Source organism: Rhinoraja longicauda, chromosome 1, assembly GCF_053455715.1.
Source record: "Rhinoraja longicauda isolate Sanriku21f chromosome 1, sRhiLon1.1, whole genome shotgun sequence".
NCBI lineage: Eukaryota > Metazoa > Chordata > Chondrichthyes > Rajiformes > Arhynchobatidae > Rhinoraja > Rhinoraja longicauda.
In genome coordinates, this window is record NC_135953.1 from 123,356,265 (window position 1) to 123,373,186 (window position 16,922).

A 16,922-nucleotide genomic window follows, 5' to 3' on the forward strand; every position below is an offset into this window, starting at 1 on the left:
GATACTTCTGGGAGCAATCACATGATGTCCTGCCCTGCATTGTCAGCACCACAGGAATCCTCGAGAGCCATTACTTTCAATTCTCATCAGTCACTAGAGATATCAGAGTGAGGCTATATCTGCTACTGGGATGACATTCTTAATAATGATAACACAGCCTGAATTTCAATTGTTTTCCTTGTATACTTAAACATGATAGAGATCTGAATGAAAAAGTTTGTTGATGATTAAGGCAAAGTTTTTCAGGAAACTTTTATGAGCATGTAGTGAGATGCCAGAGGGAGTGACCTCAGATAGAATGGAGCTACAGTGGATCACCGTACTTTTATAGAAACAGTGGTGTGCTGCAGAACAATGAGCAACATTGCAAGAGTGTTTTTGCATGCAATTATACAACTAGAAAATAAACAATGAAATTTGGATGGGATGATGTTATGGAATGATTAGGTAATGATATTTGAATATGGCATGTTGGGGCATGGAACACTATGGAAGTTTTGGAAGATCAGGGGTGTGGAAATGCAAGACTTTATATGAATGTGAAAATGTGACGAATCATTCTAAATTAATTGCAATTCATGGAATGGGCATGAAGGGCTTGTGCTGAAAGAATGGCAGCTCAAATACTGTGCTATTACATACATTGGTGCAAACCTTGACTGTAGTAAGAGAGGCAGGGAAAAATACATAATATAACAGTCTGGCAAAACTAGTGTTGCAAATGAATGCAGCTTTTTGTAATTCTCTCCATAAAGTATTTACAAATATATAGGAAAACCATGTTTGCACTCAATTATCTACCAACTTATTACATCACTAGACAGACGAATGGGATTATAAATACACAGCACTTCATAAGATTGGGATGTGTCAAATTAAGTACTTTTGAAACGTTTGTATCTTTGGAAATGCAAATATGCATGCACCAAGTTTTTACAATCAGCAATGTAATATTGGTAATATTGGCTAAAAGATAAAAGAAACACGATCTCCATTCACTTGACAGAGTTGATGTCCCTTGGATTGGCATGTTAGTTGAATGATACCATTTAATACTCATCTGCCAGGAGATAAGATATTTGGGACCTATGGAATGCAGAGCAAATTATTTTTAGTGACTTTTATATTGTAATTTTCTGGAATTATACGTCCATTAATAGAAAGTTTAGTAACACCCTCCTGAAACACTGATGAAATGCCAGGGCATCCCAACATTATCACAGTGGCTTATACTAAGGTGCCTATCATTTATTTGAATTCTCAGAGGGATTAAGACATTGTACAAGACATTGGTGAGGCCACATTTGAAGTATTGCGTTCAGGTTTAGTCATCCTGTTATAAAAAAGATGTTATTAAGATGGAATGGTTGCAGAGAAAATTTACAAGGATGCTGCCAGGACTCGAGAGACTGAGCTATAGGAAGACGTTGAGCAGACTTTATTCCTTGAACAGCAGGAGGATGACGGGTGATTGTACAGAGGTGTATAAGATCATGAGAGGAATAGATAGCAAAATGCTTTTACCCAGAGTAGGGGAATCAAGAACCAGAGGATAAAGGTTTGTGAGGGGAGAAAGATTTAATGGGAACTTGAGAGGCAACATTTTTACACATAGAGTGGTGGGTATGAGTCAAGGGCCAGAAGAAGTTGAGGCAGGTACTATCACAAAGTTTAAAAATACATTTGGACATATATAGGGATAGGAGGATATGGTTTAGAAGGATATGGGCCAAATGCAGGCAATATGGGACTGGTGTAGATGGTGCATGTTGGTCGGTGTGTGCAAGTTGGGCTGAAGGGCCTGTTTCCACGCGGTATGACTCTATGACAGATGCAATACAATCTGTTCAACAATGATGGAACCAAGGCAAATGCTGTGAGGTTTCATACCACTGTTTCTTTTTGCCTGCGTCTCATGCTCACAATGTGTAAAGAACCAATTTAATCCCGGTGAGGTCACTGTAGCAATAATTTCCAATTTAAATTATGCACTTCAGAAAATTGGACGTGGGATGTTCTTGCACAATTCTCCTGAACATATCTGACATTTTTCCTGGAGCCAATTGCGCATCTATTGTTTTTACGACAAAACTGGTGTTTATGGACGCAATGTATCACTTTTACTGAATTCCCATACTCAAATTAGGAACACTTTGTGTTGTCTTTGCAAATGAGACTTCAGTGAAGGGGTATCCATTCAGACGCTGATGATAAGCATACAGCATCTGACAGTCTCAATTTTCAATGCCTAGGATATTTGAAGCTCTATCAGTGATCAGTTTTAAAAAAATATACTATGTACATCAGGGACACATACTGTGATCTCTGTCTTCTGATTAGCCCAAAACTTGCAGTAGTATGGGACACACAGAGTACAGGACTCAATCATGGTAGATGGTAACATGGAGGGGAGGGGGTGGCAGTGATGGCTGGGGTTGTCGGTACTGACACACACAGGCAAATGCTGTTTCCACCTCCCCCACTTCATGCTCATGTTTGCTTGAACGTTATAGCAGCCTCTAATGTAGCTATGCTGCAGCTTCCATGGAGAAAGTTCCTGTAGGGTTTGACTGATGCCTTTTTTGGTGATCAGCAGGAAAATATGTGGGGGTTAGCTCATATGGGAAATGGCAGAGGATTCTGCATCACAGCAATGTTTTTAATGTGTTTTTGACTAATTTAATGATTTTGCTTTTGCAGTGTATTAATATTTGATGCAGTGCACATGGCACACCAATTTCCAATTTGTGAAATCCAATTTCTTGGCATTCCTGAAAAACATTTAAAACATTTTTCCAATTATGAATAATACCAATTGATTCAATCTAAAACTCTGCCAAAGAGAACCATTATTTCACCTCTGCTTACATGACTTGATCAGATTGCTTGTAATGCATAAATGAAGGATAGATTCAGTAACACTAATTCCAGTGCTCTGCAAATGCCAATGTCTTCCTCAAGCCTCAAAATCTAATCTAAAATCCTATGACTAGAACGGCCAAAATAAAGTTATTATTTTTCCACAAAGTCATTCTGTGAATTGCTGCATGTGGAATTATTGTTGCCTAGGGTATCAAAAGACGAATTACTAGTGCATGATCATGTGTTGAAAGTACAGCTAGAAATCATTCTATCTTTGTAACCTTACTATAACAATTTGACATTCATTACAACTGCATGTTAGATTACAGTTTTTCATTTCAGTTGGGGTAATATTGTGCCACAAGGTATATTTTTCATCTTGAACACGCTTTCCTATTTTATTTCGAGGATAATGAATTTTAGAACAATGCATCACTTTCTTCACAGTATCAGATAGAACATAATTTTGCAGTATGTCTAAAAAAGGATTGTCGAATATTCCTTGAATGTGCACATTTAAAGACCTTATCTATTATTTAGAGCTGGTAGAAACAATCTTTTATGTCCCAGGAACTAATTGAACCCTGGAGAGCTAAAGGGTTAAATGCAGACTGATGAGCATCTTAATATGGTTTGCCACACAACACTCCCTATCTCTCAGTTCTGGCACTCAGACTGGTTGGATTCCTAAATAATGCACACCTCCTTGCACAATGTTGTTCTGTAGAATATCTCCAAAAGCAGAAATATGGAACAGAGTTCATCCACTTTGTCAAAACATTCACCAGCTACGCGTTAAATGGTTGGCTGGATTACGAATCAAGCAGACAAGTAGGAGTAATTCAAAACATTTTTTTTCTCCTCTGCCCCAATTTTGAAATTGTTTTTTTAAGAGGAAGAAGCAGTGTGAGTGCAGCAGGAATGTGAGCAGTGCTGATGCGGTTAGTACATGCCATTGCGTGGGACCAGTCAGAGAGGAACAATACAGGTGTGGGTCAGAGATACGGGGGAAGAAGCACACAGATAGCAACTAGTCACATTTCGTACACATCCATATTTATATAGCTAAAGGAAAACACACTACAAATGTGGCTGCAAAAGCATTTTAAAATCAGTTTGCTGATCCCACTATGAATGTTTTAAAATTTTACCACCTGCTGGGTAGAGATTCCAATTTGTACACTTTACTCAAAATACAAAACTTAATGCTGTTCCTTTGTAGATCGTATCTTGTGTTGGGTGTTTGTCCAAGTGCTGACAAATCCTATACTTTTTTCATTCTAATGTGCCAATTGCATAGATGTTTTACGGGTTTATTTACATTTGCAGGCTATTGTACATAGTTTAAAACATTTAAAGTGAAATGAGATGAAGAAGCCCTTCTCCAAATGTTGCATGGCTGTATAACAGAACAATCCTTGCAGCTCATACCTTATTGTAACATGCAAAATACTTGGCTCCCGAGAAAATGCTTTAATTAAAAGGTTGATGAAATACAATTGTTTTACCAGATAATACAGTATCTCTGCAAATTTTTAAAAAAACACACGGACCACATTAGCTTATCCTGGAGAACCAAGCATTCACATGAACATATTACATAATGCAAAGCACTGTAATAATCAGGCTAAATTAACCATTTCTGAAAAAAAGGAATCAGTTTAGTGGAAAGCAAAGAACTTCGAGCAAAGCTTTTGACGTAGCAACTCTTCCAATTCAGCCTTGCTAACACCAGATGGCACTCAAAGACCACTCTGCCTACTTAAAATAGTTTCAGGTCGTCTTCCTTTTTTGGAAGTTCTTGGTTTCTTCGATTATTAATGCCAGTGTTTATTTTAAAACCAACTCTTGTCCACGTGCAGTTGTTAATATAGTTTGGCCTTTCAAATCAAGACTCCATGTGAGGATTATTAAGTGGTAGATTTTTTCTGGAGTTTCTGTCAAATATTCTGCAGTCCAGAATTTTTTGAGCCTCGAGTGAGTCTGAGGTGAACTTAATCCAGCATGAGCAACAGAACAGAAAAGTATGTGCTCTCCCAAGTACGATACCATCAGCCTGAATCCACACCATGAAAGTTTCTGCCTTGTGAGCTGAGAAAGGTTTAGAAAAGAGCTGTGAGGCACAAGGCGACAGGCCATGCAAATGTGGACCGGCTGAGATTTAGTGAATAGTCCCCCTGTTAGGGCATGGCGTTGTATACCATGATGCTGTTCCAGGTTTATCCAGTGTCTCAGTGTGAGGATTGGAACTCACCCTCTCCCTCTTATACTTCAAACTGTCAAAAATATAAAACATACAAAAACAAAAGATATCAGGGCCATTTTCATAAATAAGTAAATGTTTGTTAAAAAGCCAAACAAATCTAAGTCTAAACAATCTCCAACTACTTACATGGAGAGTAGGATCATACTCTAGCACTGTATGAAAACCTAAGGCATCCTTTCTCTATCCCGTCTGCTGTATCATCTTTATGCAGCAGAGCTGTGCTTAGATCTTATTAACACGAACACCTGCCATGAGCTCTGAAATGATGCATTAACCACCAAATGGTGACAGTTCAAGAAGTCACTCTTGCCTATGTTTTAGTTGGGTCATTTTGCTGATTATAGGTTCATCGCTGGCTGCTAAGCTCATCCTGTTGCAAAGTAGAATATCCTATTTCTAAGAAGGAAAAACGGACATTGTATGTAATTCTTTATCCTTTCTTCTGTGGCAGAAAATGGTACAGAAAATTATGTTTTTGATTATCCATGCATCAAACATAATTTGGAACTAATTTGCACATGAGGGGAATTGAATGGACAAATCTAAAGTCAGCGTTGTTTTTGCAGATGTGCTTTCTCCACTCCTATGTTGTGATGCATCTGAGATAGTGGCAAATCTAAAGTCTTGGTTGTTTTTATAGATGTGCTTTCTCCACTCTAATGTTGTGATGCATTCTGAGATAGTGGCAAATCTAAAGTATTTCATTGTTTTTGTAGATGTGCTTTCTCCACTCTTATGTTGTGATGCATTCTGAGATAGTGGCAAATCTAAAGTACTTCATTGTTTTTGTAGATGTGTTTTCTCCACTCTTATGTTGTGATGCATTCTGAGATAGTGGCAATGGCCTGGCACTCATTGCATCGTTGATGCTTATTCGCCTCAGGAGCTATCCTAAGGGACCAATTTATTACAGCACTCCGCCCACCACACTTCATCACAAAGTACCACACCCCTGCATCCACATGTCGTCTACCCAACAATCCACCTCTTGGTCCCGCCTTGCTCAGGTGTGCACAAGTTCTGCCCAGAATGACATCCAGATTTGTCGACAAATGGTGACCTTTGCGAGAGGTTGCGTGAACAATTCCATTTGAGGCCTTCTAAGGCGTGCAAAGACTTTAGACCACCTCACTGTGCTTTTCACAAGGCAAATTCAAATAAATCATGATCACCTGGAACCTCTCTAATTCCCAAAGGTCATGTTTCATTTGAATTGTTGGCTGAAATCAGGAAAAGTATTGGTAGAAATCATTTTTCTGGTGCTTTCAGCTGAAGGGATACAAAGTTCCCGGCTTTAGGCTCATAATCAAGAAGGAAACAGTGCGGAAAGAATTTCTTGTAAACATTTGCCTGCAGACCTGACCTCAGTCACCTGGTCAGAGTCAGAATGTATTCCTGGATGGCTCAAGCAAACCCCTGGAGCCATCCAACAATGTTGTTGGAGGTCTTGGTTAAGGCTGTGGTCCTCAGAAGGTATTGCATGGAAGGATGGCCTCCATTATGATGTTGCCCTCCATTACTACAGTCAATGATCTAACCATAACAACCTCGGCTCACTGTCACTCTCCACGATGCAACATTTGGGGGAAGCCACATTGAAAGTGAAGGAAATGCATATTTTAGGCAGGAAAAGCCCTGCTCTCTCCTCCCAGTATTTAGATATACTGGGGATGGAGTACCCGGGTCAGATCTGGCTTGGGTGGCAGATGGAAAATGGAAGCAATGGGGGAGATACGGTACCAATACGGTTTGCAGTTCCTGGTAATATCAAAGTGCATTTGGAATGAATAATGGGGAATTGGCATGGCATGCATACACTTCATTACATATCAAGTATGAACTGGAGGGGAAACCAAAAGAAAAAATGTTTGATACTAATCCTGCGTTGAAACAAATTAGGAAGTCTGTTATATGTTGCACCAATTATATAGTTTCATAGGCAGATGGAAATCTGAAGGTTCGGCAATTGAAGAATACACTGATTTTGTGTGGAACAGTTGTTATCTGTAATACCATTCGATAAGTTTACTCAGTTTAAGACTTCATTGCACAACAAGGATTCTTAAAAATAGCTCCCCTCTCGCTTTTCCATTTGTGTTGCTGAACTGTCCAGATCAAAATATCCTAAGGTGAACCACAGCATGTGGAGCTAACCAGTGCCGTATCAGCCACCCCTACACATGGCTTTAATGCTGACGAGTGGAAATTCATCTCTGGCATCTGCTCCTGATCGCTATCCAGTGAAAGCTGTATGAAGTGCTTACCTGTGGAGACTAAACAAGGACAATATTAGCCTTGGATGTGATGGGATCTGCTATTGAACATTCTATTGGCACACACAATGCAGAAGCTGACCTACTGTGTAAGTGAAAGATTACTACCAGCAATGCACTAAGAGAGGGGTAAAATAAAATCTATTGTTTCTTTGTGTCTTCTTCTCCAATGATAATCCGTCTGTCCTTCACCAGTTTTATTTTTCAACTAGACCAAGTGGACCGTTGGGCCCAAACCTCTCCTGCATTGGTGCAGCACCCTCTCCTACCCTCCCCCCTCCCCCTCCCCCCTCCTCCCTCCCCCCTCCCCCCTCCCCCTCCCCCCTCCCTACCCCGTCTCTCCCCTCCCTCCTTTCCCCCTCCCCTCCCCACCCCCTCCCCCCCAACTCCATCCCCCTCAACTCCCCTTACCCTCCATCCTCCCCCCTCCCTCCCTCCCCCTCCCTCCGCTAGGAGATATATTTAAACTTTAAAATGTGAATAACTTAAAGAATATAACCGGTTTCAATTAAACTTCTTCCATTAGGACCAAAGGGATGACGGTGAGTAAGGTGAGCCTAAAATTGTTGCACTATCGTGTACTGTTTGGGCTGTAGTTCAGGAACAAACAAACAAACAAACAAGAGTTTTGGTATATAGATAAACAGACAGGGGCCTGTTGAATGATTTATGGTAACCTCTTTATAACAAACAAGAGTTGGAGCGGTGGTGTTGTGGGGTACATTTGAGTGAAATACTGAATTCTTACATCCATCGAGGACTTGGAAACAAATCCCTGATTCAATGAGAAGTGAAAGTCACTAAGACAGAATACATTGGTTGCAATTTGAATAAATGTTATTGCAAAAATACAATGCATCAGCAGGAAAAAAGATCTTAGTGTCGAGTCAATTGATTTGTTCAAATATTTCAGATACTGTCTAGCTTTTATATCGACCTGATCTAGATCTGGTGGAAAATTATATATAGTTCTGCTCCATACAGTGGGGGTATTTTAAAATTGGAGAGTTTTCTAACAGTCTGCACCTGGTATTTTTTATTAAAAGCAATTATGAACAAGAGTGACCGCTGATAGAATAGCAAGCACATTGAAGTGGTGACCTGAGCTATGAAAATGACCTTACTCATGTTCAAAGAGCTAACGGTATAGACATATTGAACCCTGATGATGTACCATAATCTCAAACACAGGACTACATATAATTACTAGACACAAAGGACGTCTGTATACATCGGTGAAACAGTGGGATTAACAGAAGAAACCAGATATTTATTAATGAAAGTTATTAATGAATATGATAGTAATACAAAGTATGCAGTCTCATGGATGACAGTTGTCCCTCCTACTGCTTCACATTCTTTTGATTTTAAGCACATTGTGAACTTTTATTATCTTCTTCTCAATGCATCCCTGAGATTTTCTGATGAGGATTGTATTTTAGCATCTCTAAACCTTTGACCTCAGTTGAAGGTCATTTGTGCAATACAGGTCTCTAATGAAACTGGGCTGTTAAAAGTACCTTTAATTTTGGAGTTCCTTGGTGAGGATCCAATATTACATCATTGAAACTGATGGGATGTGTGAAGTTGTTATTTTTGTTTTAATGCTTGGCTGAAACCTGACCTAAGATGACTCAATGCAGTGTTATTCCAATAGAAAAATTAATAAACAATATATCTGTGTATATTTTTGCCTTAATTTATCTTTCTCATTAATCCCACATCTTCGCATCACCATCCTTTCTAACTTCGCAGTTCACATTTCAGGCATGATTTGCAATTTTCTTGGGTCCTGCTGCATCTCAAAAATAAAAAATGGATTTGATGTTGTTTCTTCTTTTCTACAATGTGGTGCATGACATTCATGCAAAAGGGACAATTTCAGAGATTGCTTGTAATAAGTGGCAATTCTTTCTACCCGTAAATTAAAAGGCGCGATTCCATTTTGTTTTAACTGAGTTGATAAGTACAGTAAAGCATGGCCGGAAGATATCATTGTTCCTGGATTTTACTGCCTTAAATTTCCACAACAGTTCACTCGGTCTTATGTCGTACCTTTAGAAGCATCACAGAAGAACATCTGTTTATGCCATTTCTTGGGGGATTATGTCAATTTTCCTCTGACTTTATGAGGTAAGGCAGATCAGGGGAATTTTGAGGACATTTTATCCCAGTACCTTTGACCACAGAACAAGATGTGCAATTTGTAAGTGACACTACACATAATGGAAACACTATTTTTCTTCCCCCCTCATTTAGACATTTTGATAAATTGGAAACTAATTCAGAGAGAAATCAGTGCTTGGAGCTGGAAGTGAATGCACCCGCTCAATTCTGCTGAACTTAGGTTATTTGTTTTCTCGGCTTCCTTGAAATTTCATCTACCAGTCTCCTTAAAATGAAACATCAGAAAGCATTCCTGTGATCCATTAGATTAATCAAGAGCGTATAAAATGTACTTTACATTACCACATCTCTCATATTCATTCGTAACTTTCACAAATATTCCGTTACTAAATGTTTCTTTTACCAAAATATCTCCTGACACCTCTAAAATCCTTCATCCTTAAGGTCATTCTGGTAGGTCTGTTCTGCACTCTCTCGAAACCTACAAAACTTTCCTGAAATGAAATGCCTTAGACAGGGTGCAGAACAGATTGAATAGAAATTTGGGAAGTAATTTTTTGACAACATCCATAATTAGTCAGGATCTAGATGAAATGAATAAAGAAAATAACCTTATTGTAGGAAAGGTTGTGAACCAAAGCGCCCAGATTAAAACTAAGTGGCAAAGGAAGCAAAGGTAATACGATGAAAAACACTCCCATGCAACTAGTCATAATTTGAAATTCACTGCCTGAAATGGTGATAACAAATTAGGTTTGGCTTTCAAAAAGGAATTAGCTCAAGAAAAGGGAAACTGCATAATTTTGGGTTGGAGCCAGGGAATGAGATTAACTGCCTTGTATGTATAAGCTTATTTGGCCAAAAATTCAGCTTATTCTATGATCTAGCAATTCTATTATTTTATGATTCTACGATCAAGGCACCACCTCTGAGCCTAACATTTAACGCCTTTTCATATTGGTTTTGAGAAAATGGCACTAAAATATCTAATTAAAATGCTGAAGGTCTGATGATGAATGAGTAGTGATATATTTCCATGTTAAGATGGTGAGTGGCAAGGGGAGTTCCATGGGTCTGTTGGAGGGTAAATAGTATGAGAATGTTCCTGGCACTCTCGACCAGTAAGCTCAAGGGTGCCCATGAATATTCTTATACTTTGTCTTCATGGAGAAGCAACAGAGCTCTCAGAATTACACCTCTAAAAAGGCATGACAGAGATTGCGTGCACAATGAGGAATCTTAAGAATCTGCATCTGACAACCCGGCTAAAACTACTCTAGAATTGCTTTATGTTTGTGTGTTGCACTGTGCCAAAGAGCTAAAAGTAGAAACAATCCAAATAGGCAGGCACTACTTGTATGCTTACAAGCAGGAAGGACAAAATGCTATCCAGTGTGACAGACCACTGTGCAGGTGGCTCCCCTATTCTTTATTAGAAATTACATCATTAACAATTCCGAGACAATATTCAGAATTTGCTGCAGAAAGGTGTAGCTGTTTGATACCAATGTCCCCACAATTCCACTGAAAATATAGTTCCGAATAACATTCCTATACTGGCTTAGAAAGGTACTAGAACCAGTTGAAATTATCTGTGACACGTAATGGGAGGGAAATGATTGGCATACTAGGCTTGTATTTCAATAGGGAGCGGTCTTAGGACTGTTCTAAATTTGTCCACTGGATCCAGTGCAATAAATTGCAGGCACTCGAGCAGTTCTATAGTTACAAATAGGAAGGGGCAGCTGAACAGGGTAAGCATATAGGTGGTTTGTAGGCTGCAATATTAATACAGGTCCGGAAAGCAGATCTGTTTCTCCAGGCTCCACATTAAGGCAAATTTATCTGCTGGTTTCTAGGGTGTTTGACAGCGGCCACATTAGAAAAAACTCTGCTTAGGTTACCTAATTGGAGGAGAAAAACTAAACAGTGCAGCAGAATGCAAGCTCTTACTAGAATTAGTAAATCTCCTATAAATATTTACATGCTTGTGTTTACCTCAGGCAAGTCCCACTGCTATCTTAAAAATGGATCTGATGAATTTGTGGTATCTTGTCCTTAGGTGTGAGGAAGTCATGGAACACATCTTGAAATTCTCCAGATTTGATCTGGAGTCTAGTTTAGTTTAGAGATACAGCGAGGAAACAGGCCCTTCGGCCCACCGGGCCCGCGGCAACCAGTGATCTCTGCACACTAACACTATCCTACACACATGAGGGACAATTTTTATGTTTACCAAGCCAATTTACCTACATCTTTGGAGTGTGGGAGGAAACCAAACATCTCGGAGAAGACCCATGTGGTCACGGGGAGAACGTACAAACTCCATACAGACAGCACCCGTAGTCGGGATTGAGCCCAGGTCTACAGTGCTGCAAGCGCTGTACGGCAGCGTGGCCACCCTCTCGCAGTTTATGAAAATTTACTGAGCGCTGGAAACTCAGTAGCCACCGCACCACAGACCCAAAATCCTGTTTCACAGAGTTGAATATCTTAACTGACATCACAGCTGTTTGTATGCCTTGTTTACATCTGCTGCTTAAAAGACCTTGAGGTAGAGTCAGCTGAAGTTGTAAGTTATTCTGCTGGGTCTACAAGTAACAATGTACACGGGGAACTTTGGCCCGGACTGATACAGAGAACGTTCAGGCTCCAAACTGTCACATAAGGTGTCGTGATGTTGGGGGCACACAGCAACGTTCGAAGAGTGGGACCTCTGCCACCCTACCAATAACTCTGAAGTCTTTAGTTAAATTATAACCTTTATAAATTACCAGAAACTCCAGCCTAATATTTGCTTTATACATTTAATGGCATTAAAATGGAACTGTGTGTCACCGTAAAATTGTTTTAAAGTTCAATAAGCAGGTGATCTTAAATTGTGATGCCCTGTTTTTACATTTTATGTGCTTGTTCTCGTGCTACTCTGTCACTCCACTGTAAGCTCATGGACCTTCCAGCATTTCGCCTTGCAGCTGCGATCTCAGCTGCTCTCCCTTAAATAAGGAAACAGGAAGCACTCCTCCAGCCACTGGTGATTGGTACTGTGTGAAGAATAAACACTCCAATAATGACGGGGGCTGATGAAGTGGTGGCACTTTCAATAGGAACTTAGATAGGCTTGTGAAGAACAATACCAAGAAGATGCATGTTCGTTGTGCAAGGATGCTATGGAGAGGTTTAGTTAGAAGCTACAGGGAGGTCAATTGAATAATTGTCCATGTGTTCAGTCTATCGGGAAGTCTGCAATTCTATCAAATCCTCATGTGCACCAAACTGTTTCTCTGGGCCAAAGGTGAAGTAGGTGAACTCTTCCTTCCTTGGACATAGAGTTTGCATAGCCTTCTTAAAGCTGCAGGAAGCAGAACAATGTATGATGTTCTACTCTACTCTGGGTGAATTTCCAACATTTATTTGTTGAGAAATGTGGAATGTCATTTCCAGATATCTGAAGCAAATCTGGGGTATTCCTTGAAAACCCTTCCTTCACCGTTCACCCTGTGTAAATGCAGGGAGACTAAGGCAGGGCAAATTCTGTCCATATTGCATGGGCGTGTGCAGTTCTCCAAGAAAGTGCCAGGGTTTTGTGAAGTAACAGTGATGAAGAAGTACTGTAGATTACTCATTTCATAAGAGACAATTGGTCAAACTGGGCGAACACACTACAGATTTAAAAGCTAATCTTTCTCTTTCTCTGGCACAGCAGTGGGTATGTTATTACAGCCCAGTTATCTTTTATCCCCTTCACAGAGGGAGTCTCCTTCAATGCTGGAAATCCCGTTGAACTTTCATCAAGTCAAATTATGTAGGAAAATAACTGCAGATGCTGGTACAAATCGAAGGTATCACAAAATGCTGGAGTAACTCCTGTCTCCACCTATTTCCTTTCTTTGTCCCGTCCCCCCCGACATCAGTCTGAAGAAGGGTCTTGACCCGAAACGTCACCCATTCCTTCTCTCCAAGATGCTGCCTGTCCTGCTGAGTTACTCCAACATTTTGTGATACCTTCATCAAGTCAAGAGTGTTTTATTGTCATATGTCCCAGATTGTCATATGTTCCGTCTTTCATCTTAATAAGGCTTGGATAGGAAATTGTGTCAGGCAGTGGGAGAGAATTAGGGAAATCCTGTCCTGTCCTGTGCTTCTACAACTTACACTGATGAATGGATGGATCAGCTGTGAATGGTTTTTACTAAAAAATAATGCAACTGGTTCTAATTGTTGGATAAAGCTCAGGTCACATTACACTGAATAGATTTAGACCGGAATCAGACCAAGGGAACTCTGTTCTTTCTCCAGCTGGGGGAGAGGGAGTTCAAGCACAACTGCAGGGCACAGAGGAGATATGGGTGAGAGCTCTATCCACAACAGGAGGAAAACAATGCTTTCTGAAGAAACGGGCTATCTCAGATGAAAAGCTTCACCGTGGGAGCAAATGTGACAGAGATGGAGAAATTGAGAGTAAGGTATGGTGGCATCCTTGCTCGAGACAGGGTTGGAGGAGGTTTGGTCCAGTTAACTGTAGGACAGATAATCTGATGTGTTTGTAGTAGACATCAGCCAATAATCTGTCTCCTGTGATGGAGCTAGGGAGACTGAGAAAGGGGAAAGAGGTGTCACAGGTAGTCCAAGTGAACTTGAGGACAGGGTGAAAGTTAGTAGTAAAGTCGGTGAATTCAACGAGTTCTGAATGGGTGCAGGAAGCAGCCCCATTGCCATTGTCGATGTGGCGAAGAGTTGGGATTGATGCCAGGGGTACAAGAGTATTCAATGTAACCAACAAAAATACTGGCGCCATGGCTACACCATTGAACTTGAAGAAAGTGAGAGGATTCACAAGGGAACTTGTTATGGGTGAGGACAAGGGTTAGTTATGAGGAACTTATTGGGTCTCTATTTAAGGAAGAACTGGAGGGACCTGAGGATAATGGAGGTGTAGAGGGACTGGACAGCCATGGTAAAGATGATGCACTGGGGCCTAGGAATGGAAGGTTATTGAATTGCTGATGCATGTGTGCGGTGTCTCGGATGATACGTGGAAACGATCATTTTATGATGGGTGAGGGTTTACACTCTGAATCCACTTCTCTCTTCACATAATAATCAATCTCCATTTGTCCAACATTTTATGTTTGAATGAATGAATATGAATATTGACCGCTAACTTCAAGTAACCCTTGCTTTCCCTCTCCCTCCAGCCCTCCCCATCCTAGTTCTCTGACCAGTCTGACTGTCCTCCTGATTAAATGTTATCTTTGTATGCCTCGTTGTCACCTTCACCTTACATGTAGCTATTTTACATTTTCCTTGAACTTCGTCCCCTTTGTTCTCTCATTTTATCCTTCCATGTTTCTGTGTCTCCCTCTCGCCTGATTCTAAGTCTGAAGAAGGGTCTCATCCTGAAAAGTCACCCATTCCTTCTATCCAGAGATGCATGGAGTTTCTCCAGCATCTTGTGTCTATCTTCGGTATAAACCAGCATCTGCAGTTTTAAGTTTTATTTTTGGATTAACAATAAGCTGTGTGTACAAATTCTCCTGTTAATATAACCTTCTCAGCTCTAGTTCAGGCAGAGCTCTATGTCACCTAAACATGAGAGGAACTGGGCTTTGTTGTTTATTTTTATGATGCAAGGCTGTGGAATTCTATCCCACTGACAACAGGATCAGACACAAATAAATTTGTCTCTGTAAAGTTATGTTGGGCGGCAGGGATTGGTGTTGTTGGTGTGTGGGTAGGCTGCATTGAGCAGTCAGTAGGAATTCCAAATGTGCTTCCCCCCTAGTCTATGGAACTAACTGCCCTTATTCTTTGTTTCACACTGACGTCAGACAACTTGGCCTTGAACCAAGGGATTTCCTGTTTTCTGCCGTATTGTTTCACCCGGTAGATGTTTCACAGCATGGTCTGAGAGTGGCGGACTTTGTGGCGTGTTTTATATTTGTGATGCACAAGGATAATTCCAGCTACGCCACAAAAGGTTGATCCCTTTGGTTTTACAACAAATGTAATTTGGAGTATCAGCCAAGAGTCAGCTGCGATTCAAGCCATGATCCTCAGTTGTGACACCAGTTTTTTTTTAGTTATTCATTTTGCGATATGAGCATCAGTCAAAGCCATCCTTTATTTCTCTTCCTTAACCCTCCGTGAGAGAACAGTGGATGTGGAAAGGATGCCTCCACTGGTGGGAGAGTCTAGAACCAGAGGTCATCTCCTCAGAATTGAAGAGCACCTTTTAGAAAGGAGGTGATGAACAACTTCTTTAGTCAGAGGGTAGTTAATCTGTGGAACTCATTGCCACAAAGGGCTGTGGAGGCCAAGTCAGTGGATATTTTTAAGGCAGAGATAGACAAATTCTTGATTAGAAAGGATGTCAAGGTTATGGGGAGAAGGCAGGTGTGGGATTAAGAGGCAGAGATCAGGCATGATTGAATGGCCGAGTAGACTCGATGGGTCGAATGGCCTAATTCTACTACTACAACATGTGAGCTTGTGTTGGGACATCTTCTTTAAACCCTGCAGCACTGGGTTTTGGCACTTATAAGAGCTGCCCTCACAGTGGAATGATGTTGAGGTATGTTAGCCTTGCCTGTAAGAGCAGCTGGGTAATTTCCATTTTAGCACAACCAACAGATAAACTCACGAGCCTGAGAATGCTGCCAGGTTTAGCTCTCACTTTCAGATACATGTTGCCAATGGGTGAGCCTCACTATGGCGCAAAAAAACGAAGAAAAATGTCCCTTTATTTATTTGTATACTTCTTAAATGTGAGCTTAAATCGCACTTTGGTGCAGCATCGGTACGAAAATAAACTCTTTCCATAGTTCTAAATCGCGGCCTTTCCTTAAAATCCACTGAAATGCATTAAAATTCCTCAAATTGGATTATAATCTACACTCCCTTAGTAGCCCACCTCCCACTCTCTGTAGCACTTGCTGCTCCATACAGAACATTGAGAGGAACTAGTCCAACCTATCAACAGGAAAAATCTTGGGATCAGAATTGCACAACTCATGTATAGGAAGAAACTGCAGATGCTGGTTTAAACTGAAGATAGACACAAAATGCTGGAGTAACTCAGCGGGACAGGCAGCATCTCTGGAGAGAATGAATGGTGACGTTACGGTTCGAGACCCTTCTTCAGACTGATATCAGGGGAGATGGAGATACATAGATAAGGAAGTGAAAGGTATGAAACCAGGATAAAGGGGATGGAGATCAAGGAAAATGTAGAATAGCACTGTTAGCTGGGAGAAGGTAAAAAAAAAGCAAACAGAGATAAAATGTAGTCGGAGACAGTCAGACTGGTCAGAGAACTGGGAAAGGGGAGGGGTGGAGAGAGGGGGAAAGCAAGGGTTACTTGAAGTTAAAGAAGTCAATGTTCATACCGCTGG

The 16,922-nt window shown here is 40.6% G+C and overlaps 1 protein-coding gene across 7 annotated transcripts in view; it reads right to left on the reverse strand.

Annotated features, from left to right (window-relative positions):
- The window catches only part of dclk2a (doublecortin-like kinase 2a), a 272,233-nt gene that overhangs the window by 10,116 nt on the left and 245,195 nt on the right, over positions 1-16,922 (reverse strand). The window contains exon 19 of one of the 7 annotated variants that reach the window (XM_078406003.1): positions 961-5,138. The exons of the other annotated variants lie outside the window; for them this stretch is intronic. Within the exon in view, the coding sequence (XP_078262129.1) occupies positions 5,127-5,138 (12 nt within the window). The 3' untranslated portion in view covers positions 961-5,126. Of the gene's footprint in view, positions 1-960; positions 5,139-16,922 lie in introns of those variants that run through there. 7 annotated transcript variants of the gene reach the window in all.